This window comes from Diceros bicornis, chromosome 27 (assembly GCF_020826845.1).
Source record: "Diceros bicornis minor isolate mBicDic1 chromosome 27, mDicBic1.mat.cur, whole genome shotgun sequence".
NCBI classification, from domain to species: domain Eukaryota; kingdom Metazoa; phylum Chordata; class Mammalia; order Perissodactyla; family Rhinocerotidae; genus Diceros; species Diceros bicornis.
Window position 1 is genome coordinate 32,388,120 of NC_080766.1, and position 24,865 is coordinate 32,412,984.

A 24,865-nucleotide genomic window follows, 5' to 3' on the forward strand; every position below is an offset into this window, starting at 1 on the left:
GTGCACGTAGACCTCACTGTCCCAATTTCGCCTACTGCGGTCCACAGATTACACCTTTGAGAGTGAAAACGGTTTTTTCCACGGTCGAGCCCTCTGGGCGGCTCACAGCCGCAGGGCGCAGGAAGCCTGCAGCGCCAGGCGCAAGGTTCCCCATGTGGCTCCTCGGCGCCGCCCCCCGCCGTGCCCGGCCACTCGCGTGCCGAGGCCCCCGGGGGGGCGGGGACTGAGTGCGTGGGCGCCGATTGGTTCCGGGCCAGGATGGGCGGGGCGTGGGGCTCGGCCTATAAAGGCGCCGCGGCGCGCTCGCCTCGGTTTGCGTCGGCGTCTTCTGTCGCACCGTCTGTTTCGCTTGTGGTCCTCGGAGCCCGGAGCGGAGCGCGCCCCCGCGAGTCATGTCGCTGAAGGCCGTGTGCGTGCTGAAGGGCGACGGCCCGGTGCACGGCGTCATCTGGTTCAAGCAGGAGGCAAGGGCTGGGCAGAGGCCGGCGGCGAGGCTGCGCCCGCGCACCTGTGGCCGGGAGCGGGCGGCTGGCCGGGCTCCGGCCGCCCTCGCCACGCCCCCGCCGCGCCGGGCCGGCGGGTCCGAGCCGCGCTGGGCCTCTTGCCCGGAGGCCGTGCGGCGTCCCCGGGCCGCCCGCCGCGCGCGGCCGCGGAGTGCTGAGTCACCAGGCGGGCCCGGCGGCGGCGTGCGTGGCGGGGTCTGGGTGGGGGTGCGGGCAGGAAACACCCGGGCGGGTCCTGTGGGTGCCGGGCGGGAGGCGAGAGCGAGCGAGGCCCAGGGCCTCCCTGGCCGCCGCCTCGGCGTCTGTAGGCCAAGGCGGAGAGCTGACGTGTTGGGAGAGGCCGTGGTTCTTCCCTGCGGGGTCGTCTTGTGGGTCCCGAGGATCCTGCGGACTCTGAGTTGCGCAGTCCGGGGCCTGGCCAGTCCTTGAGATCCGGGGGGGGCGGGTGCGGCCGGGCCGCCGGGGTGTTGTCGCATCCGTTATCCTTTTGGGGCTTGCTTTCCGACTTGAGCTCTCTAGTTCAGGGGTCTGCAGACTACGGCCTGCGGGCCTAATCCATCCCGGGGCCGGTGTTTGTGCAGCCCTCGAGCTAAGTGGTTTTTTGTATATTTATGTTTAAAGGGTTGTGAAAAACAAGAATATGCGGCAGAGACCGTATGTGGCCCTTCACAGAAAGATTTGGTGACCTCTGCTCTAGGTCATGTTCAGGCTGTAAGGGCAAAGAAGACGACCCTGGACAAAGCTCCTATTCCTCCTCCAGACCTCAAGAAGCCAGATCTAAACAACTCCCTTGTTGGGGGTTTTCCAGAGCAGTGATTTTTAACCCTGGGGGCGCAGTAGGCTTATTTGGGGAGCTTTTAAGAAATACAGATACCCGGGCCCAACTCTAGATCAGTTATATCAAAATCTGTCGGGGTGCAGTCTGAACATTGCTGTTTTTTAAGTTTCCAAAGTGGTTCCAGTGTGCACCGTGGATTGAGAATTATTGTGGGTAGAGGGTAGTGGGTGCGTTTGGGAGTTGAAAGTTAGGAGACCTGGACTGTTTCCTTTGCATGGAATTGTCACTTCACTCTGTTCTTGGAGTCCTTTAACCCAGTTCTCTGTAAAGTGACTTTGAAATTGCTCTACCAATAGGCCCGTTACTGAGAGGGCCAAAGACAAATTTCTGAACAAATCTTGTAAAATAAAATACGCCGAAATACTCATGATGATATTGCAAAACAGGTGTGTGTAAGGAAGATGCTTATGATCAGACTGTTCCCCCAATCTTAGGTTACCAACCGGTGCAAAATTGTTTATGTTGTACTTGGCTAATTAATCATGAGAGAATATTTAATATATGAATGAGATTTAGTCTTTAAAGAGGTTTACAGAAATGTGAGAGGACAGGAAAAGTAATCTAGATAAGTATCCATCTCTGAAATTTGTATGAGAGAGAACTTAAATTCGAGCTAATTTTGTTTTTTAAGTGGTTTCCAGATTTTCTGGAAAAGCCTCTTTGGCATTTGACTACATTTTGTTGTTTTCATTTGCCAGACTTTGTTTTGTGGGTCCCCTCTCCTCCCCACATAATTCCCGGATACCAGAGAATGGAAGCAACCTCTGAGGGATCCCTTCCCTCTGGCCAGTGAGAAATGGCTCCTGGTGCTTCATTCCGAAGCCAAGCTGTGAGTCCATTCATAACTGAGGTTCCTTTAGTTTTCCCACCTTCCCTGAGTGGCTTGTATGGTTCCTTCTTAAGTTCCAAACTTCATTTTGGTGGTGCTGTTTGTGCCTAATGAAGACCCTTGATAGTTCAGCATTACAGCTCTCCAGATATGCAGATGTATTAAATTGGCAGTAAACTGTTTTTGTTTGGCCTGTTGAGTGTTTAAAATTTTGGATTCATTTCCAGTTTTTTCCCCCCAATTTTTAAAAATCAGAAATTTTCACCTGTAAGTCCAAATTCTTAGCTTCTCTTGAAAAATTGGGAGATGTGTCCATACTGAGCCTTCATTAGCCCAGGGCAACACTGCGGGACCAGTTTACTTTCCTTCTTGCTTCCCTGACCTGTTTTCCTCATTTGAGATAGCCTGGCCCCGGTAGGGCTGTACCCAGGCAGCTTGCTGTTGAACTACTGTATGTGCTCTGTGTATTACCCGTTAAATGGAGGCTTGCCAGAATTTGTCTTGTCTCTTTGTGCTTTGATAACACAGCGTGTTTTGGGGGATATTTCACATTTGAGTTTTTCCAGAATTAAAGGTTGTCCTTAGAAGAATCGTAGTATATCTATTCTCAAAAAGAAAAGCCAAAAAGGCAGCAGTTGCCACGCTACTTCCTTTGAGCAGTAGTATTTATCTAGTGGAAAGTCAAATCTTCCCAGTTAACACCTCTTGTAACTGTTGGCCCTGGCTATTTAAAAACAAAGACACCATCATGTTTATTACTGTGTGGGTGCTGTGTATATTTTGTTTTACTCCTAGGATCTCTTCTCTAGCTGTAATAGTAACTTCCTTGATTTCTGTATGCAGCCATGCAGTATGATTACCCATCACCATTGCCTGGATGGCGGTGCCTCTGTGTTTTTTTCCACCTGCTTTGGTGTTTTTATTATCCTTGCTTTTTGGTCTCAGTAGTGAGAGTGGAAAGGTTATCTAGATTTCAGTGCCTAAAAAGACTTCAGAAAAGAGTACCTCTGGTTAGACTAGACTCAGTCTCCCAGGGGCAGTGAGATAGGATATTTTCTGGCATGAATCAAAAATATCTATGCTGGAAACTGATGGTCACCCCTCTCATGGAGAATGGAGAACAGGGATCCTCAGGTAGCCAGTTGGACATTTCCAGAGTGCCTTTTCTTTCTTTCTGTTTTTTTTAGGGCAAATGTGTATGTTTGCTGTATGGAAGAGTTGTCTGCATGAAGAAAGCACGGTGCTCAAAAGCGTATGATGTGCTAACATTTGGGTTTAAAAGTTTGCTGTGTACGCATATACTCACCGTGTGCAAGTATAACGATCAACAAGTATTTACAAAATAAATAAGAACTTATTTGTATGACATTTGAATAGAGCAGTTAAGCAGCTCGCTGGAGACCCACTGCTAGAAAGTGGTGGGCCGGGCATTTGGACACAGATCATTTTTAACTCCCAAGTCCATGTTCTTTCCCGTTTTCTGTGAGTGGCAGAGATAATTCAGCTGTTTTATTTGTTCAGAAGCACTTGCTCTCTCAAACTTCTTGCACTTTTCTTTGAATAAAGGGAGATGGGCCAGTCGTGGTGTCGGGATCCATTGAAGGGTTGACTAAAGGCGAGCACGGATTCCATGTCCATGAGTTTGGAGATAATACACAAGGTGGGTGTTGGGCTGCTCTAGTGACCCATACTGGTTTAACCTAGTAAGATAAATGGGACTGAGTACAGTTAGCCCTAAACATTAAAAAAAAAAGAAAAGTCAAGTTAGTGACTACTAAAGTCAACCTTAGGGAGATTAGCCACAAAACTGGTTTTTGACTCTAAGTGTGGAAAGGAAGGGGAAGGAGTTGATGTTTTTTATCATGATTATGGCTTGATTATATAAGAGTCTCAGGTGTTTTTTAAGAAAACAAGAGGAAACAAAAAATGCAGCTCCTGGGGCCAGCCAGTGGCGCAGTGGTTAAGTGTGCGTGCTCTGCCTCGGCGGCCCGGGGTTTGCAGGTTCGGATCCCTGGCGTGCGCCGACGCACCGCTTCTCAAGCCGTGCTGTGGCAGCGTCCCGTATAAAGTAGAGGAAGATGGGCAGGGATGTTAGCCCAGGGCCAATCTTCCTCAGCAGAAAAGAGGAGGATTGGCAACAGATGTTAGCTCAGGGCTAATCTTCCTCACCAAAAAAAAAAAAAAAAAAAAAAACTGCTCCTTTCTTATCCTCTGCAGTGATCTCCGGTGTTAGTGAGCTGGGGTTGAGGGTGGCTGCTTCACGCACAAGTCGCGTTTATTTGCATCACCCTGTAGAAATAGCTCCACACCTCCAAACAAGCTCCCTAGTAGGACAGAAGGAAGAGACAAATTGAAGATAGAATGTAAACTCTTGGTGCTTTGGATTGAGTTTCATTTTCTCAGTGTGGGATTAGAAGCAAGTTAACAAAAGTTTACGGGTTAAATTGCAGTTCGTGGTCTTTTGCCATATTTGAGTTATCTGAACTTAATGTTTACACTGTTTATGATGAGAACTTGATTCATTTTGCTGGCACTTTGTTTAATGTTCCATAATTTGGTTCCCATAAATAGTGATCTAATGTCCAGATTTGATCCATTTCAACAACTATAAAATTCCTCCAGTTGTTTCTTCGTTTTATTGCCTGTGCTTTGCGAGGCAGGTGCTCTGTGGCTTTGATATACTGTGCTACTTTGAGTAACCTCCGGGTCTTCTACCTGGGTGGGGTGGATCTGGGGGGACGGGAGCAGCTGTAAACAATGGAAACTTTCCATCAGCCACTGAATGAAGAAAGGACCTCCTGCATTGTGGGGGCTTTGTCCTATGTGAATGGTGTTCCCTGGCACACAGGAGTGCCATTTTTACAGAACACAATCTGAATGCCACCCTCTGGAGTTGTGTGAGGCAACAGCCCTTGGACATAAGGTGCCATTCTATATTCTGCATGCAGCAAGTAAAGGTCACAGACAGGAGAGCTGCTTGGTATAGTGTGTTGCTGGGGAGGTAAGTTTTTTGTAGTTGAGGTATGCTACCTTCTTATGAACTAGGATCATAATCATGGGATTTTAACAGTAGGAGAACCGTTGAAGATCAAGTCTCGGCCATCTTATTTTAGAGGGCAGTGAAGAAAGCAAACCAGAGAAGGTATTAACTTTACCAGCGTCACGCAGGAGTTAGAACTTGTCTCTACTCTCTGCCCATTTTGTTGAAGGTGTTGCATCCTGGTTTTATTAGCCTAGAAGTTACGATGTGGGTCAGTAGTTTCTCCATTTGAGGTTTTTTCAATGACCAGTTTCTTTTAGAATTTTGATTCATAATTTGGCTACTTTTTTTGGTAAATAGGCTGTACCAGTGCAGGTCCTCACTTTAATCCTGAATTAAAAAAACATGGTGGACCAAAGGATGCAGAAAGGTGAGTGACAGAATGCTTAACTCTTATTGAAATAGTGGTGGTGGCTTTTTGGGGTCAGTATGGGTATACTCCTTGCAATTGTGTGCTTAAGATAATTGAGTGGTCTCCCCCCACCTCTGCTGTTGAATTTGTTGCCTCCCATGTAACACCTTGCCCCCAAGTGCTGGAATGGCTTACTCCATGGGCTAAAGAATTGACAAATGGGGACACTTAAAACGATGTGGTTTTGTACATTTATTGAGTATAGAACTAATACAAATGCCAAAGGGAACTAATACAGGAAATGTCATGAATAACAGTACTGTCAACCACTAGCAAAATAAACCATCATGGGGAAACATAGGAAACTTTGTAGATAAAAATTTGATATTGAAAATTTGATGAGACTCCATTTGTATGTGTTTATTTTCTCAGAACCTTTCAGGAAAATGTTAAATTTAAGGACAAGGATTAGTTTATTTTTATAACAGAGGCCTAGGGGCATAGCTTTCTTAGCTGTGCCAAGAGTTAACAGAGTGAGAATCTACCCTTTGGTACTTTCTCTCTGAGATTGAGATGCGCCCTCATCCCACAACTCTTCCCAGAGCATTAGTTTGCAGACTTGAAGCCCTGTTTGAAGAGCTACGTGTCAAGAATGTCTAGTTACTTGTTTTTAAATTTGTATGTTTGCAAAATTTTGTCAGTCTGGAAAAGTGGGTCCTATTTGATATTTACCATATCCACCTCTAAGCCCACCCTTAAAGATCTATCTGACTCCGTCAGTTTTTAATGTAGCTCATGAATGGTCTTGATGTTGTTAAACGGAAATCAGTCCTAATCTCTCTCATGCTTTTTCAATGTTAGGCATGTTGGAGACCTGGGCAATGTGACTGCTGACGAAAATGGTAAGGCCGATGTGAATATTAAAGATTCTGTGATCTCACTCTCAGGAGCACATTCCATCATTGGCCGCACAATGGTGGTAAGTTTTCTTATAATAAGGATATGCATAAAATTCTACCTAACACATAGTCATGTATCTTTTCATGCTTTCATGATTATTAATCCTGGTTTCTAAGGATCCACACAAATTGTACCTTTAGTTCAGATTAGGAAAAACAGTTATTTTATTGGATGATTACAGTGAAGATGTATTAGTGATCTAGGTCAGTTAAGAATGCCGTTCTGCTGAGATGCAGTAATGAAGTAGATTACATTTGATCATAATAGATTTGCATTATGGAAACAGTAGTCTTTAGTTTTAAAATGGCCAGATTTTCTTGCTACAATTGGTTTTCCCCCTTGTAGTTAAACAGAACATTTTGTTGGGTCTAAAATCTGGGGCAGACCTCAACAACATTAATACTCCTTCATGTCTGCACTTTACCACCACTTGTTTAACACGTGTGTTTAACACGTGGGAAGTGGTTGTCCCAAGTTACCCTAGGGAGCTGCATCTGGTTCATGCAAAACAGTGCGTAGCATGGGCTCTCTTTTGGCTACCCCAGAGCACAGTTCACATTCAGTAGCCTTTCAGTTGACCCTTTGTCCTTAGAATTTTCTTCAGTTGGAGTTGTGAAGCAGAAAAATCACTTATCAATGTTTGATGAGCAAAATTTAAAATCCTATTGTTTAAATAGTTTCATAGTTTTAGGATTTACCTCTTCTTTATAGGCCTGTTGTTCCTTAGGCACGATTTTGATAGATTTTTTTTGGTTCACCTTCCCTTTCCTTTTTTTCAAAGCATTTTGTACTAAAAAGAATGACTGTTGTAACTGAGGTTACTAAAATTTCTCATGGAGGATTAAGACCAGCATGTGGTGGCCTCATAACATAGTTGTTTGGGTTTTTAGTATTTCATTTAGAGATAGCAGCACTTACCTAGTGTCAGAACATAACTTATGTGTTTGCATCATCAAGAAAAAGCTTTGAGTAGTAGTTTCTACTTTTTACTACTAGATTAAATATTAGTAGATTTCCCTACTAGTAGGATTATTTAAACATGTTCTTTTCTAATATTAAGTGGTTCTTCAAAGTCTTTTGGGTATTGTGGAGAAGAGGTGGTAATTACTTGATAGCCCTAAGTTATGTGTTTTTAAATTTTTTTAAAGGTCCATGAAAAACAAGATGACTTGGGCAAAGGTGACAATGAAGAAAGCACAAAGACGGGAAACGCTGGAGGTCGTTTGGCTTGTGGTGTGATTGGGATCGCTCAATAAACATTCCCTGCAATGTTGTGGTCTGAGTCCTTGTAACTCATCTGTTATCTTGCTAGTTGTAGAAATTTAACTTGATAAACATTAAACACTGTAACCTTAAAAGTGTAATTGGTGTGACTTTTTTTTTTTTTAATTACTTTAAGTACCTGTAATGAGAACTGATCTATGATCACTTGGAAGATTTGTATAATTTTATGAAACTCATTCAATTAAAATGTGTTTCAATGATTTCTGTATTTTGCCAGACTTAATCCCACATGGGTATTAAACTTAATTGTCTGAACTACTTCAATTCTCACTCAAGCCTACAATAAACAAGTACCCTGTATGGCACTGTATTTTGAGCCTATTAAATTATCTAAACTGAAATTATAAACTAGCTTTGATCCTCATACATAGAACATAAATGGAACAGATTTAGTAGTACGTTCATAGGATTAACTTATTTCATAGAGCGCTTTTGAAAGTGTTTTAAATGAGGTAATCAAAACGTTTAAAATTTTAGCAGCTGGTCTTTTAGCTAAGACTAACCTGAAATTTAGTCTTTGACAAATAGGGTATCCTTTGTTACCTTGAGAGAAATTAAGGTGGTTTCCCTACTTAGCTGTACAGCATTTTGATTCGAAAAGTATGTAAGTTTGTAAAAAGTAGATGTTAACGGTTTGAGAGCCCTTTGATAACTTCTGGTGAAATTGTGAATGGCAAGTTACAGCCTCAGCTAAGAATAAGATTAATTTACCTACCTGCTGCCACTTTTGTAGACCTGTGAACATTTAGTTTATAATAAAAGTAGAGGATGGCACAATCTGCTTTCAGATAAGCCATTTAAAGAAAGAAACTAGCACTGTAAGATGGAACCAAGGAAATGTTTCTGGGTTCTGGCTGTTTAAATATAAGAATTTACACACCCAATTAGTGAATTCAAGTTTGTTTCTCAATGTAAATACTTATGCGCCTGTTAAGAGAATGCTTTAAATGAAATGTTTAACTCAGGTTTGATTGTGGGTTATGGTTGTTTATTAACTAAAAGTTGTAGAATACTCTGATAAATTAGAAATAAGCTACAATTCTGATCATAAATATATGATGTACTTTATCAAATGTAGATTACTTAGGAGAGGAAAAGCTAGTTTGGAAAAAATTTGTAGTGTCTTCGAAGTTTTAAAATTGGTAATAAAGAACAGTATGCTCACAATAAGTGGTTAAAACCACTATCAGGTAGGTAGAGAATCTAAAAACAGTATTTAACAGATTTCACTAATGTACAGTTTGGTACATATGTGGGATAAGACAACTACAGGGACTCGCTTGTGACCTTTAAGGCTTCAAGTGTGATCACTACCACTTTTGGGCTTCTCTTGTGCACACAGGGTGTTCTCAATACTTTCAATTGGAAATACAGGGCTGCAAGTCCTTGGAATCTGAACATATAAATAACCAGATGTGTATTTCCAGAAGCAGTTTCACTAGGACTTTTAATCTTCTCAGTGGCCCAACATAACTAAGGAAAAGTTTCATAATTCAAGTCTGCAGATAAGAAACGGGATTTTCTTATTTCCAAAGGCAGGAACATAAGAACATCATTGCCTTAGAGAAATTCTCCCTGTGCAAGATCTTGCTGCAGCGTACTATTTAAAAACCAAAGTAATACAGCAGCTTCGCCTGGGGATGAGGGCAAAGAAAAAGTTAAGGGCTCAGCACACTGAAACTTGAACAATGTAACTTAGGGAGAACAAAAGCTTCAACAAGGCCGTCAGTACTTGGATTGGGTCAACAAGGCCGTCAGTACTTGGATTGGGTCAGTACTTGGATTGGGTGCCGGCAGGTCTTGGCACTGGGTCAGCAGCTGTGCAGAACTGCTCTCCTGGACAAACTGAGGGACAAGTTTGGTTTGGCTTTGGATGTCTTTATGTCATCATGGATAACCTACAATGATTTTTCCTAGTTAACCCAACAATTTTAGGCAAGAGAGATGATAAAGTACTTTATATGTGGCAAGAAGTTCAGTCTACCTCTGCCCAGCAGGGGAGTTTAAAAAATGGTCAAGAATGGCAACAGGCAAGGAAACAGCAGGTTGCATTTAAGTCCTTAAACATATAAAATAAGACAAAAAGCTTTTAGGTTGCAAATATTAACCTTGACTTCCTTCATCCTTTTGAAAAATTTAATGGGATGGTAAGAAAAACACCCAACCTTCTAAATAAGTAATACCCAGGTAATCAGATAATTTATAGTACAATGTACTGGTAAGGTGGGATCCAAATTTTCCTCCAACAAAATTTCTCTTTACAAATTAATTAGGGCAATATTTACCACAAAGCCAATGGCAAAAAAGAAAACCTTGATTGAACTGCAAAACTAACAAGCTTTTCAATTAACATTAAAACTACTAACCTTTACCTTATGATTGAAATGCTAAAAATCAAAAGTATTACAGATGAAAGTGTTTGAGAATAAGTACATAAAGATGTCTATTTCCATCAAATAAGTCTAATTTAGACTCCAATACAGTATTAACAGGTCAAACTTTGATGGTGAACAATCCTTTTCCAGTGTAGGAAGAATAGCACACATTAAAGTTTGTTACGAAAATAGAGTTTATTAAAAACATCCCTATTGTTTTTGAGGAGCTTTCACCATTACCTTGTCTTAAATTAAAAAAAAAAAAAAAATAGCACTTCTAATTACGATTTGTAAACTTTTTAAAGTCAAAACTTTTAAAAAGTTACAGCAAAAAGGGTAATATTTATTCATATTTTCAGTATTTTTTGTTATTTTGTGGCTATTTTTAAATAGAAGGGAAGCAATCAAATTGCTTACAATTCCCCACCAACTACTGTGGGGCTGTGATATAGCAGGAGCAAATATAATACAGCATCTGTACACCTCAAGCTCTACACTCCAGGAAGTGTCACTGTCACATTTTGACAAATTCCAGTCTCTAACGAGGAGCCTCTGCTGCTGAGCCAGAATCCTTTTCGGGTTCAACGGATGAGGTAGCCTCAGCAGGTAACTCTTCAGAAGGTTTTGCAACTGCAGACTCAGACTCCCCCTTATCAAGTTCTGAAACAGTGTCTACATTTCCCACTTGGCTAATGGGAGGTTCAACGGTTTTGTTACCACCTGCCCTGTCTGTCACCTCAGGCTTTTCCTTTACTCGGTTTTCTTCCTTCTCTCTACGAGACTCTCTATCTCTAGAATCTCTCTCTCTGTCTCGATGCCCACTAGAGCGTCTATTTCTCTCTTCCAAGTCTCTGTGCCTGTCCCGGTCAGGGCTCCTTCTTCCCCACTCTCTCCTTTCACGATTACTATTCTCTCTATCGTCATTACGGTTCCCATACCGTTCCCGGTCATTTTCCACCCTATTTCCGAAAGATCTTCTTCCAAACCTTTCTTGGTCTCTACCTGAATTGAACTGCTGCCTGTTATCATTTCTAAACGGCTGTGGTTGCTGCTGAGTTGGTGGTGGTTGCTGAGCTGGTGGTGGCTGCTGCGGCTGTGGCTGTGGTGGTGGCGGCTGCTGCTGCTGCTGTTGCTGTGGCTGTTGCTGCCTTCCGTCTCTGTCTTCAGGACCCCCTGGGCCTGGCCCTGGGCCCCCAAGCCCTGGCATTCCACCAGGCCTAACAAAGGGACCATGCGGTGGAAAGGGACCTTTCATTCCATGAGGTGGAGGCATTCCAAAGCCCCCTGGTCCTGGTGGTGGGCCTCTATGCATCATGTGTGGTGGCATGGGACGAGGTGGCATCAAAGGAAATCTCTGTAAATGAGGTGGAGGCATTCCTGGCGGGCGCTGGAGTGGAATCAGGCCAGGGCGGGCACCAAGAAGACCAGTGGATGGTGCCTGGAGCCCAATTACAGGACCAGGTGCAACTCCTTGAGTACCTAAAAGGCAATAAAAATACAAATGTAAATAAAACAACAGAGAAGATGGTATTCTATTTTCAACTATTTCCTGTGAAGCTTGAAGCAAAATGAAATTCAATCCAGAATCTTCAAATTTCATATTGTTTGCCTGTCTACCTGTCGGAAACTCATTGTGAGGGCCCAGTAACAACCCAGGGCAAGGAGTCTTAAAGATATTTATATATTATACATATAAAAAGATATATTTTATTAGTACATGTATATTAGTATCTAATATAGGTAAAGGCTGAAATAAGCTGGAAAAGGAAATTGTAACATACCAATTTTTGGGAAAAGTACATCAAAATCTCCTTATATAGTCTTCATTAGTAGCTGTTTTATCACTCAAAAATCTTAAAGAGAAACACATTGGGAAACAATGTGCTCAAGTCCTAAAGAGATAAAGGACTGAACTATTCAAGCCAACTGAAGGTTATTTCAGGTGTACTCTTAGAAAAATTTACACTCCAAGTCTTGATTCCACTTATTACTAGAAAAAAATGGGGTCATTAACCCAGAAAATCCAGTAAAGAGGGAGGTCTCTTTGATTCCATGTCATTAAAATGCCTCATGTAGTTATCATGCAGTAAGCATTACTTAAACACTAATAAAATAAAGATTCATACACAAAAGTACAGTTTATTTTCACCAGTCCCTTTCCAAAGCACAGCATAATGTGTACACTGCTAGGCCAAAATGACTGCTCAATAAGGTGGAATGTTCATTCTTTCACCTTCTATTCATTCTTCTAAAGGTGGCAAGTGCTGTTGAAAGTGACAATGACTTACTGGGTTCATTTCCCATTTACATGAGGGGTTCCTCATGTTTTAGTGTTAAGAGTCATACAAATTCAACAACCCATCATTTACAATGATATGAAAAAGAAGGATTTCTGGTTTGGTTCACCATTTAAGTAACAGAAAGTCATCGTCATATCTCATTTTATTTCTCTGCAAATACAAGCATTACAAGGCAGATACTATAACCAATAGGAGTTACTCTAATAATGGAAAACGTTCCAGATATTGTCAGAATATGCTGTTTACCCATGTACTGCAGAAAGGTCTCTGAGCAAGGGGTTATGACTATCAACTGGCAATGGTAAGAGAAAGGCTTGTGTGACACTGACAGAAAAACAATCTGAGAGCAAACCCAATAATTTAATACTAAGTAGTTTCATCTTTTCCCCCCAATACTGTGTCATTTTATGTTTACAGCTTGAATCACTTCCTCCCACTTACTTCAGCAAACATTTAACAAGTCCTGTTGGCTCCTAGATTTTCTGTATAAACAATTAATACTAATATGATAAATAAGAATTTCTACTTCAGTTTTTACTCCTTACAACATGTGGTCCAATACTATTCTGTCAGATTTAAGCACTAAATAGAGTGAATCTGAAAATGTATGTATACCAGTTTATAACTCTTCTAACATGAAGACTCACCAGCTTTGGTATTTATTTAAACAAAACCTTCTTTCAAATGCTTAAAGAGAAATACATTATGTTGGTGAAATATAATCTTACATAGAAGTGACCCTGGATATGTGCTTCAGAAATGGGGATGATAATAGCTGCCTCTTGTTGAGATTAAATGGGAGAAAATACACAAGAGTGGGCTCCGAGTCTGGCACATAGTTAAGTGCTGAAACTATTATTCCACACATATATTTTGACAAGAGATAATAAATATCCTAACACTAAATATGTGACTTAGCAAAAACACAACGATTTTTCATTTCTGGTCATTAAGATCTTATTAAACCCCTGCTCCCTTAATACCCACCACAGTTTAAAGTCAAGCACTTTGACAGCTGGGAAAAATGTAAATACACTGAGCTTCCATATGTCAGGTCTGAAGTTGACAAATGCTAATTACCACAGTGAAAAGCCAGAAATGATGAAATAAACGAAGGAGGCAAAGACCTCCCGCCTTCAGACTCTTCAGACTCTCCTTAGGAAAATCTCAGACGATGAGCATATACAGAACCACACCTATTCTACCATATCCTAGACTGAAACAAAATTCAGTGGCAAACCGAAACATTCTTCCTACATTTAGTGAACACTTATTGAGTATATACCACACAGCAGGACAACAAAAGTACCTAAGATATCTCTGCTCTTACTTTTTAAAGGAATAGCACAGTCCCAACATTTGTAGACTTTAACTCAAAACAAACAACATAAAATGCATGTGCCCAGGTACAGCCTCTTTTAATACAGATATCATACATGGAAGCACTTAAACAAATCACACTTTACTTTCCCACCAGCTTTCACTGAAGGACTAAAACAACCAATGTTTCCTCTGTTGCAGAGGTCAGTGTGGCACATTGGAGCATTCAAGTACCCATCAATAGGCTCAAGAGGCCATCGGCAAATTTTTAAATCACACTAGGAAAATGGGGAAAGGGTTTAAAGTATCTTATTAAAACAAGAAAACTAAGTTCAGAGGAGTCTTTAGGAGGAAACAGTGACTCCTACAGGGCAAGAGGAAGGTCCTATTCCTGACTTCCCCACGACTGCCTTCCTCAACTACCAATCTGACAGTGGCCAAAGGATGCAAGGCCACCTCCACCTTGTACAGAAGAGAGAAAATGGGCAATGACTCTTTATAAAATATAAACCCGTCTGTAGGAACACATCCCTAAGTCCTTTATCACATGCGTTTGAATGTGCATACAGATTGATTTGGCAGGGTTAACATTTACAGTAATTTACACCTCCTATAAAGCACAATATTTCTTTTTTTTAAATTAAATTTTTTTTGTGAGGAAGATCAGCCCTGAGCTAACATCTGTTGCCAATCCTCCTCTTTTTTGCTGAGGAAGATTGGCCCTGGGCTAACATCCGTGCCCATCTTCCTCTACTTTATATGTGGGATGGCTGCCACAGCATGGCTTGATAAGCAGTGCATGGCTCTGGACCTGGGATCTGGACCTGTGAACCCTGGGCCACCGAAGTGGAGCACACGAACTTAACCACTAGGCTACCAGGCTGGCCACTCACAATATTTCTTATAAAGAAAAAAATATTGCCTAATTCATCTATTCCATACATGTGGATATTTGTATTTGGGATTTGCTTACTATACACTCTAATCCCTTTCCTCCTTTGTAAATAAGTGGACTTCCTTTTAATTCTTTATGGACCAACAAAATTTACAGATTCCCCTGATAGAATATTCCCACAGTCCCAAATGTTGGCCTTCAGGCCACAGAAGTGGTGGAATTATGATTTTTCTTTTTTGCTTTGTAGTTCTTACTTTTTTTGCAGTGAACATGTACTGCTTTTATAATAAAAGTTATATTTAATTAAAAAATATATCAGACAGCATAAGCCCTTGATAGGCATGACAGCTGAATTTCATTTTTATCTTTATAAGGAAAGGTGACATTATGTATATACCAATGGGATATATTGTGTGTTACCTAGGTCTAAAAGGCATTCAAAGCAATTATTCATTTTATCTGGAAATATGGTGTGCAGTACCACTGATAGGTTTCCTAGTTATAATCTTAAAAAAAAATTCATTCACACGTATATCAAACATGTAAGCTTTCCATTATTAACTCATTTAATGTGCTGGGGATATAAAGATAAATAAAAGTCTTTTCCTTCAAACAGGACACAGCCTAGTAGAAACAGACAAACGTCAATTGCTATAGGAGATGGCACAAGCTAGCAGGGTGACAAAGGTGGGACTGATAAGTTGGCGTGTGTGAATCTGCGAGGGAGTCTCGGGAAAGGAAGAACTGGGTCTGAATTGGGTCTCAAAGGAAAGGAAGAACATTCAAGGGAAATATGAGTAAGGAAGGACATTACATTGGTCGAGAGAGCAGCAGCTTTTGAAAAGGCTTAGTGACAAGGTGAAGAAGCAAAGTATGTTGTTATGAGAACTGCAACAGAATATCTTTTGATGAAAACTAAGGTGAGAGAAGATGAGGTTTATTATTAAAGCCGCAAGAAAGAATTTCTGTGAATTATTAAAAAAAAAAACAGATGAGGTTTATGAGACTGAACAGGTGGGGCAATTCAGAGGTCTCATGTGCCATAAGAAGGAACCTGGACTTTGACCTAGAGTGACGCGAAACTACCGAGGAATTTTTAGCAGGGATGATCCTATGTTCATTTTTGAAAGATCCTTCTAGTAAAAAATGTACAGGAAAGCAAGGAAGGGGAGGACACTGGAGAGTAGCTGAGCTCTTATTCCAAGAATCTAGGGGACAGAGGTGAGAGATTGAACTGAGACAGAAGTGCTAGAGATAAGAAACAGATTTAGACATTTAGCGGGCAGGACTGACATTTAAGCGATGGAGGAACGTAGCTCTTTGCTTTGAATGACTGGGTGGATGGAGGCATCAAAGCAATGCAGGAATTCAGGAAGAAAAGCAATTTTTGGAGACAGATGACGAATTTCATGTGGTAATACTCAGAGTTGGAGGGGACGGGGCTACATCTGGTAGAAATGTGAAAAAATTGATTCTATGTATACCTAGAGCTCATAAGAGAAGAGTCATGAGGTTAACTTACCCAGAATGTAGGTGAAACAAAAAAGGGAAGAGTTCAGACCTGAATTCAGAAAGATCACATTAGACAGAAGACTCCAAATTTTCTAATACAGCAAGATTTTAAGGCAGACTATTCAAATTTGAGAAGTATGAGAAATACATTGGAGTTTCACTCAAAATAACCAAGACTTGACTGTAGATATTTCCTACGATGAGCCAAAAAATGGTTATTTCACAATTAAAAAATAAAAGTCAAGATTAAAGGAGAAGTGCCATTACCATCTATACAAAGCTGTTTAAAATTACGTGAAATAAAGGACAGGTGTGTTAAAGGGCTAAGGGGCTGGTGAAGGGGAGGAAAGCGGATACGAGTCCAGTGTGGACCTTGACATCTCAGGAGAACGTAAATAAGGGATACAAAAGGTACAAAAACTAGGAAAGCAGCTTCCTGCCAAGGACCACAGAGTGTGTATAGCCAGGAAGACAGACAAAGTTACTAAGGGTTTGAATTAAATACTGTGGGAGTGATCAACTGCATCAGTTAGTCGGACACTATCACAGAAAATGTAAATTTAGTGGATCTTTCAAGAAGAGCAAGGATTTGCTATCTGAAAAAGGGGAGGGAGAGTAGAAGGAGGAAGGGCAGAGGGAATATCTGAAAAGGCAAGTTAGTAGTAAAGACAATTCTCCCTCTTCGCCAAGTCTTGTCTTCCATTCTACCACAGCCACTGCCTCTAGGAAGTCCTGGACCTTTCATTACAAATAACTATCACTTCCGAATTCTCATTTTCAACTACCCCGCTCTCTGACCCACTCCCCAGAACAATCTTCGATCCCACTAGGGCCATGTCCCCAATGCCTTTCATGTCTTTACTTTCCTCCTTACCTGCCTTGGAGTCCATGGTTCTTCCCTCACCATAATTGCCCTGAAAAACTTCAAGACTGGTTTTAAACAGACTCTACTCAATCTGCACCTGAACATAGCTGGGGGTCGCCCCATCTGCAACATGCTGACTGGTCTCATTTTAAATTTATAACTACAACCAAAAGTGCTTCCTTAATTCTGGCCAGCAATTCTAATTTTCCTAGTCAATTCACATTCTCACGTTCTGAAGATCTTTCTATGTCACATGTTCATGTTTCCCCTTGATCCTCTGTCTACTCTTAGCTGGTTTGTTTTATAACAACTTCAGTGAGATAAAATTCACATAGCCTAGAATTCACCCACATAGTGTACATTTCAATGGTTTTTAGTATATTCAGAGTTGGGCAACCACACAATCAACTTTAGGACATTTTCATCACCTCAAAAAGAAACCCTGTATCCATTAACCATCCCTCCCCATTTCCCTTCCAACCCCCAGGCAACCAAATATTCTGTTTTCTGTCTCTATTGCCTATTCTGGACATTTCATATAAAGGAAATCATACAATATGTGATCTTTTGTCACTGGCTTCTTTCATTTAGCATATCTTCTCAAGGTTCATCCACGTATTCATTTCTTTTTTTTTTTTTTTTGTGAGGAAGATCAGCCCTGAGCTAACATCCATGCTAATTCTCCTCTTTTTGCTGAAGAAGACCGGCTCTGAGCTAACATCTATTGCCAATTCTCCTCCTTTTTTTCCCCAAAGCCCCAGTAGATAGTTGTATGTCATACTTGCACATGCTTCTAGTTGCTGTATGTGGGACGCGGCCTCAGCACGGCTGGAGAAGCGGTGTGTTGGTGCGCGCCCGGGATCCGAACCTGGACTGCCAGTAGCGGAGTGCGCGCACTTAACCACTAAGCCACGGGGCCAGCCCCACGTATTCATTTCTTTTCCTTACCAAGTAATAGTCCATGATATGGATACACATTTTATTTATCCTGGTTGGTCTACCATTAAAAAGTATAAAGACCTTTAGAAGAGTTTTTCATCCACCTACCTACCACCAAATCTACCAATTTACCTGCACCTGTATCCATATCACTCCTTCCGTCTGTGAACATCTGTGTCCCAAAGGCTAAGCCCTTGATTCAAACCCTGAATCCCTGCCCTCTCACCTACATAAGGATATCAGTCCAGCAAATATCTTCTTTCTGGCACCAAAATTTTCCCCACTACTGGGTTTTCCAATAATAAAGATGCTGTAGTTTTGCCCATCTTTTAGAAATAATACCAAAAATAAAAAACTCCCTCACCTTGCATCTCCTTTCAGCTATCACCCCATTTTACTATTCCCCTACACAGCAAATCTTCTCAGAGATGTCCAAAATCATTGTATCCATTTCTTCGTCTCTCAGTCTCTCCTGACCCAATATAATTGGGCTGTTGGACTCATCATTCCGATGTAACCACATTTCTCAAGGTCACCCAGGAGCCTTCATTTTGCTAAATCCAGGTGGCGAGTCTCAGCACTCTTCCTTGACCCATCAATGGCATCTAATAGCTGCTCTCTCCCTCCCTCCTAGGAACTCTCTTTACTTGGCTTCCAGAATACCTCGCTTTACTTTTGCCTCCTTGCCACTGGCCGCACCTTCTCAGTATCCTTTGCTGGATAGTACAGTATAAGATAGTGGTTAAAAGCACACGTGTAAGAGTAAGGCTACCTTGAATTCTAGCTCTGCCACTTGTAGCTGTGACCTTGGGCAGGTCTTTATGCTTTGGTTTCCCCATCTATAAAACAGGGTAACTCTATCTACCTTACAGGGCTGTAAGGCTTAAATGACCAACATATACAAACTCCTTAGAAGAATTCCCAGCATACGGAACTCGTGTGTGTCCTAGTTCTCAGCATCATATTCTCAACTGCTAAATGGCAAAGTATTCCTGGGCTCATCCTCTACTTACACTCCCTCCTCAGGTAATCTCACAGGCTCCAGTGGCTATAGATACTATCTGTAATTGCTGATGACACCAGAATTTACATCTCTAGACTTTATTTACCAGTTGTTTACTTGACATCTGCATCTGAATATCAAAGTTAAAATGCCCAATATTTTAACTTGATATCTGCCCTCTAAACCCACTCATCGAGATTTGCCCATCTCAGGAATGGCAATTACACTCTACCAAAAAACTCAGTCATTTTTAACTCCTTTCTCTCACATATTTAAGTAATAAGTCCATTCCGAAGGCTCTATCTTCAGAATAAATTCAGAACCCAACTACTTATTACCGCCACTGTCCCACCCTAATGCAAGTTGTTACCTCTCATCTCATCTACTCCAGTGGCATCAAACTAGTCTCTTCTTTCCAGTCGTACCAACTCCTACAGTTTTCTATATAATAGCCACAGTAATCCTTTAAAAATTTTAAACTGGATTATAACACTGCTCAAAAGTGTACACCACTTACCACTGCACTGGAAACCTGGCCCTTGACAACCTTCTCTAAACTCATCACGTGCCCTCTCTTCCCGCTGCTCACTCGCCCTGCTCCACCCACACCAGCCCCGCTGCAGTCCTTCAAACAAGCAGGTTCATTTTCAGTTCAGGCCCCCATTTTGTTCTTCCTTCTACCTGCGATGGCTTTCCTCTGCATTTACAGGGCTCTTTCCTCTATTATTTCTCTACACATTACTTCCTTAGTTTCCCCCCCCCGGCCATTCAATTCAAAATAGCACATCTCATGTGACACTCCTTCAGCCCTGTTCTCTGCTTTACTTTCTTCACAGGAGTATCTTCGCATGAAATTGTTAGTTTATCTAAGTCCCTACTAGAATGTAAGCTCCAGGAAAACAGGCCTTGTCTCGTTCATTCAGGTACCTCTAGTACCCAGAAGGGTGCCTGGCACACAGTAGGGACTGAATAAATACATGGTGAATGTATGAATGAATGGTGGTGGCAGAGGTGATGAGCAAACTCATCAAGATACTTCTCAGGGGGCACAGGAGCAGTGGCTACAAGGTCCAGACCTCTGGCCCAGGGCGGTGAGTGTCTTTCCACTGTAAACCTAGGAAGATCTGAGATTTATTCTGAGAAAGGCTGCAATGTTCTTTCACAACCTCCTTTTCTGCCCCTAGTCCCAGTTCCACCTTTTTTGATTTGATCCCAATAGAATGAATGTCCATGTGACATTATGCATGAACCTAAAATAAAATTTTTTCACACAAGAGAGACATATTGACTACTCTTATCTTTCCCACCAAATGCCCTGAGACTCCTAGGCACATATATATATTTTTGATCATCGAAAGTGTTTTTTTTTTTTTTTCACTCCACACCTTCAGAAAATTGAAATAACAGTACAATCCATACATTTATTTCCTTTGCTTAGATTGACCAATTAATAACATTTAGGGAATAATTATTTTGAAAAGACTCCCAAATGATTCTTACAGTAGGCACTGTGTTGGGAGCTGGGGAGAATGGAAGAATATGAAGCTAGTTTTTAAAGAATGAGAGAAAGCACATTTTAGATTGCATTATACATTAAGATTATACAAAAAATCGTGGTTAGAATGTTAGCAAGAGATCTTTAAGAGAAATGTGAGTTTTCAATAATATACAAGTCAGTTGTACTGAGATGTGTATTTATTTTTAGCATGGGGTACATTACGCTCTGATAAAATCTAATACATGAAAATCAGAATTTCAAATGAAGAGAAATCAGAGACTGATTATCTCTTTAAAATGACTCCTTGGTTTTTTGCAAAATAATGTACAATAAGCTTTGGTCAATTTCCCTATACCTATTTATAGTTGCTTTTCAGAATTTCAGTTTGTATACAAATTGCTAATTGTTTTACTATAATTGGCAAAGTTAACAGCTATGATTTAGAGTTGAGTTGCACTATTAGAGTCAAGAAGTTTGGAATATACAGTTAACCTATCACTGAATGAGATTATCTGTAGGGAATTTTATTTTCAATGTTAGCTGGAAAAAATCTTACCTGAAATTCTTCAGAGCAATCTTTGTCTACCAAAACCAATCTAAAGCCCAGAGTTTCTGCACCCAAAAACATGTCTATCAGAGAGATTTGAATTTAAGAGACTCTCTAAGCTAGAGTTCTTTCTGTAGCCTAGGAAGTGCAGGGGGAGATGGAGACAATGTGATAAGCAGCTTTCAAGTTTTTGCACAAGACCTTCCACGTATTTTTTTTGACGTGCTTGAAGTGCTTTGCCTTCTGAGAAAATACAGTGTATTCATGCATAAATTCATAAACAAGGTAAATATTTGTTGTGGATTAATTGCTAGTAATTGTCCACTGAATAATGTTATATAGTAAGTTGAAGGCACTGTGATGAGTATTTGACAACCATTACCACCACATGACACTAGTGTAGTAACGTAAGGCAGTATTTAAAGTTACCAATTCAAATTGGAAGCTTTCAAAGAATACTTTTTTTTTTGTTGGTGAGGAAGATTGGCCCTGAGCTAACATCTGTTGCCCATCCTCCTCTATTTTGTACGTGGGACGCCACCACAGCATGGCTTGATGAGCGGCATGTAGGTCCACTCCAGGATCCGAACCTGAAGACCCCGGGCCGCTGAAGCAGAGCACGTGAACTTAACCACTACACCACTGGGCTGGCCCCCAGAAGAACACTTTCATAGGATATAAAGTCAGCAGTCTTTTTTTGGTACCAAATTAAACACCTGGTAGGTCCCTCTAGCTTATAATTTAATATAACCAAACATTATAGCAAAGTTCACAATAAGAAAGGATATTAAAATGCAAAAATTGTTTAAAAAAATTAGATACCATTAAAAAATGTTCTAGAATTTTCTTCAGGTTTCCTTTGAATGTTATTCACACTAGTAGACTGGCGCTCTAATGTTCTAATTTAAATGTTGTTAAAAATTATTAACTATAAAAAAAATCAAAGTTCTGGGCAGAGAAATCCAAAGCTAAGCGAAATCACCACAAATCACAACAATTTTAAAGTAATTACTGAACTTGATGGTAAAATTATTCATCTACCAGGCAGTTTTAGGGATCCTAACTATTGCATAAAGGCAAACACTCCTATTTAAGTATAATTCACAAACCAATTCTGTCCACATAATTTCTTGAAGTGTCTAAATTTGGGACCATCAACCCACAATGCCTTTTGAGGCCATGCAAGGATGTGTGGAAATCAAGCCTGAAGTACATCATACCACTGCCTAGCAATTCAGCCTGCAGGCCACCAATCTGTGACTTTTGCTTTAAATCTTTGGTAACAATAATTATCAATAAGTAGGAAGCAATCTTACAAATACCCAATTCTTATTTATAAATTTCACCATCATCTACAGCAGTGTGACAAAAATGGGGAGAATCTCTGCATATTAAAAATGAATGAATAAATGTATTTGACAAGAGGCTTTAATTCCACAAAAGGAATGAGTCCAACTTCGTATAATTTTTCCTTGAGAAGGTATTTTGGACGTCCTGATAACACAGTAGAGATATGTAACACAAACAAACTTTTTTTCTGTATTTTTTTTATTGTTTGGAACACCAAAGTAACCCAAATTTCACATTTACAATGAACTTTTTAATAAAAATACGCTGTACATCAGAGACATACATTATACAAAAGTTTTTAAAAAGTAAACACAAACACTTATACAGTAAAGAGAATGAACAGAATTGCTATCATCTTTAATATTCCTTCTCTCCTAAATGATCAACTGTAGACTGTTACCTTTAGCTTTTATGAAACCACCACTGTTCTACTAGCTATTTTGAAGTATGAGGTACTAAGAAGGAGTTTCTTTAAAATCAAGTGATAATGAATTATTATTGTGCATCAAATAATTTTATAATTTCAGATTATAAGTTACTAAAATAATCAGAATCTCTAAAAGATGGAGATTTAGTTCTCTACAAATTTGGTAGTGTGGGCTACCTCAGCCCAACTCCAGAAACAGGTAGTCATCACTCCCAAACTAACAGCCACACTTAAGTCTGATCATTCAGAAAATTCTTTAAACCAAACGATCCTTCAAGCACCCTACTGCCTCCTTCCAGTATAATCACAGGCCTCACTACAGAATTTGGGGAGATCTGTTGAACATTTGTTTGAACCCTGCTACTTTAAGATTGCCACATTATATATTATTGCCACATTTCACAAATTAAGATGCAAGAATTCAGTTGAGTCTCAATGATACATTTATGTTCCACTGTAAGAAAACTATTTGAGTATTATTAAGGGGAAGAATACAGATACCATGTTGTGTTATTTAAATGAAATATCACTATGACTAACACACACGTTTTCTCAGTAGGCCAAGTGATGGAAACTTAATATGTGTGAACCTATGATTTGGTTTAACATATCACAAAAATATCTGAGGCAACTATGTCAAGATACATTTTTTCCTAAAAAGTTTGCTTTCTGTATCTATCAACAAATAAAGTGAATCATAGCTAAAGTAATATAATTTTAGAATTTCAAAATATAAATATTCTTTTCTAGGTATTCTAAATATGGTCTATGACATTCCTTACCTGTAATAAGCACCCATCATTCACTGAGCGCCTACCCTGCAGCAGGCCCCGTGTCAGTTGTTTCATGTACGTTAACACATGGAATCATCACAACATTCTGGTGTGACATTTTTATTCCCCTTTTCACAGATGAAGAAACTGAAGTTTAGTATCACCTTCTAGGCTTAAAGTTTTCTGGTTTGCCTTAACACTTCTTTTTATAATCATAAGAGAAAACATTAGAGCACCAACAGGAAACAAAGTATCTTAGTTCTAGCATTCCATTACTTGGTTAACATCAACAATATCCTAATTACCGACCCTTTAGTGCTGCAATATTGCCTGTGATTACTACGGTCCTTTATCAAAGTGATGGAACTGTGATTAGTCTCTTGTATAAATCCTCCTTTATTTGCATAAATATTAAAAAGTCTCCTTTCTCTAAAAGGTCAAAATTCATTGGATATTCTTTTCAAGATTTCTAATTAAGAGTACATGGAAGTCTTTCTTTCTCATGATTGAAACTAAACTACATTTTAGTTAAAAGTGCTTATTTTAACAAAACAATTTTCACTTTTATGTTATGTCAAATTTTAACCTTTCCAGATTTGGAGCAGCCTTCAATTTCTAAATTTTGTTTTAAAAGTCATATACAAAGATCATAATCAGAGGTCAAGTATAAACAACACTGCATTGAAAACTGTCCATTCATCCACTTACTCATGTAAGAAATGCCCCTCTCTCATGGGCTTCCATTCTAGTGGTGGTGCAGTGGTAGGGGGAGATGACATCCAATCCAAACAGGTATGTCAGGTAATGATAAATACTAAGAAATTCAATTATTTTTCTAGCAGTGCTTAGCTTATTAAGTTTATTTTTCAAGCTCACCAACTTTTCATCTGTGTATTATTTTGTTTCACATGTTGGATGCAGGGTTTAAATGGATACCTTTTAGTAGTGATAAGAAATAAAGGGCAGAGCCTATAAGACCTAAATGTTAAATCAGAGGCAGGATACTTAATTCCTCAAGGTTGTTTGAAATAGTGGTTAATTAAACTCTTGGAGATGATGAAATCTTGTCACCTATTCAATGAATTTACTAAGCCCAGGAAAAAGTACAAGCACACACAATTTTGTAAACAGTCTCAGGTGGCCTAATATCCATGCTAGACTAGGAAATTTCATTTCAAATAGAATTCAAAATCAGGGTTGTGGGTGTAGGAAAGGGTTTGATCAGAAAATTCTACTCAACTCAGTTTCTGTGATT

General features: G+C 40.2%; 2 protein-coding genes across 4 annotated transcripts in view; one reads left to right on the forward strand and one right to left on the reverse strand.

Annotated features, from left to right (window-relative positions):
* Nucleotides 1–329: 329 nt before the first annotated feature.
* On the forward strand, nt 330–8,106 carry SOD1 (superoxide dismutase 1). The gene is made up of 5 exons (XM_058523005.1): nt 330–464; nt 3,737–3,830; nt 5,511–5,580; nt 6,424–6,541; nt 7,671–8,106. Exons 1-5 carry the CDS (start codon nt 393–395, stop codon nt 7,776–7,778), a joined length of 462 nt encoding a protein of 153 aa, XP_058378988.1. The 5' UTR covers nt 330–392; the 3' UTR covers nt 7,779–8,106.
* A 2,251-nt stretch (nt 8,107–10,357) lies between these two features.
* SCAF4 (SR-related CTD associated factor 4) overlaps nt 10,358–24,865 on the reverse strand; it is a 60,089-nt gene continuing 45,581 nt past the window's right edge. For all 3 annotated transcript variants that reach the window (XM_058523008.1, XM_058523007.1, XM_058523006.1), the window contains exon 20: nt 10,358–11,660. In XM_058523008.1, the coding sequence (XP_058378991.1) occupies nt 10,720–11,660 (941 nt within the window). In that variant the 3' untranslated portion in view covers nt 10,358–10,719. The remainder of the gene's footprint in view (nt 11,661–24,865) is intronic.

Coding starts and splice junctions, on each gene's coding strand:
- SOD1 (XM_058523005.1), top strand. CDS start 393: ATGTCGCTGAAGGCCGTGTGCGTGCTGAAGGGCGACGGCCCGGTGCAC. Junction 3,831..5,510: donor GTTTGGAGATAATACACAAG/GTGGGTGTTGGG, acceptor TTTGGTAAATAG/GCTGTACCAGTGCAGGTCCT. Junction 5,581..6,423: donor GGACCAAAGGATGCAGAAAG/GTGAGTGACAGA, acceptor TTTCAATGTTAG/GCATGTTGGAGACCTGGGCA.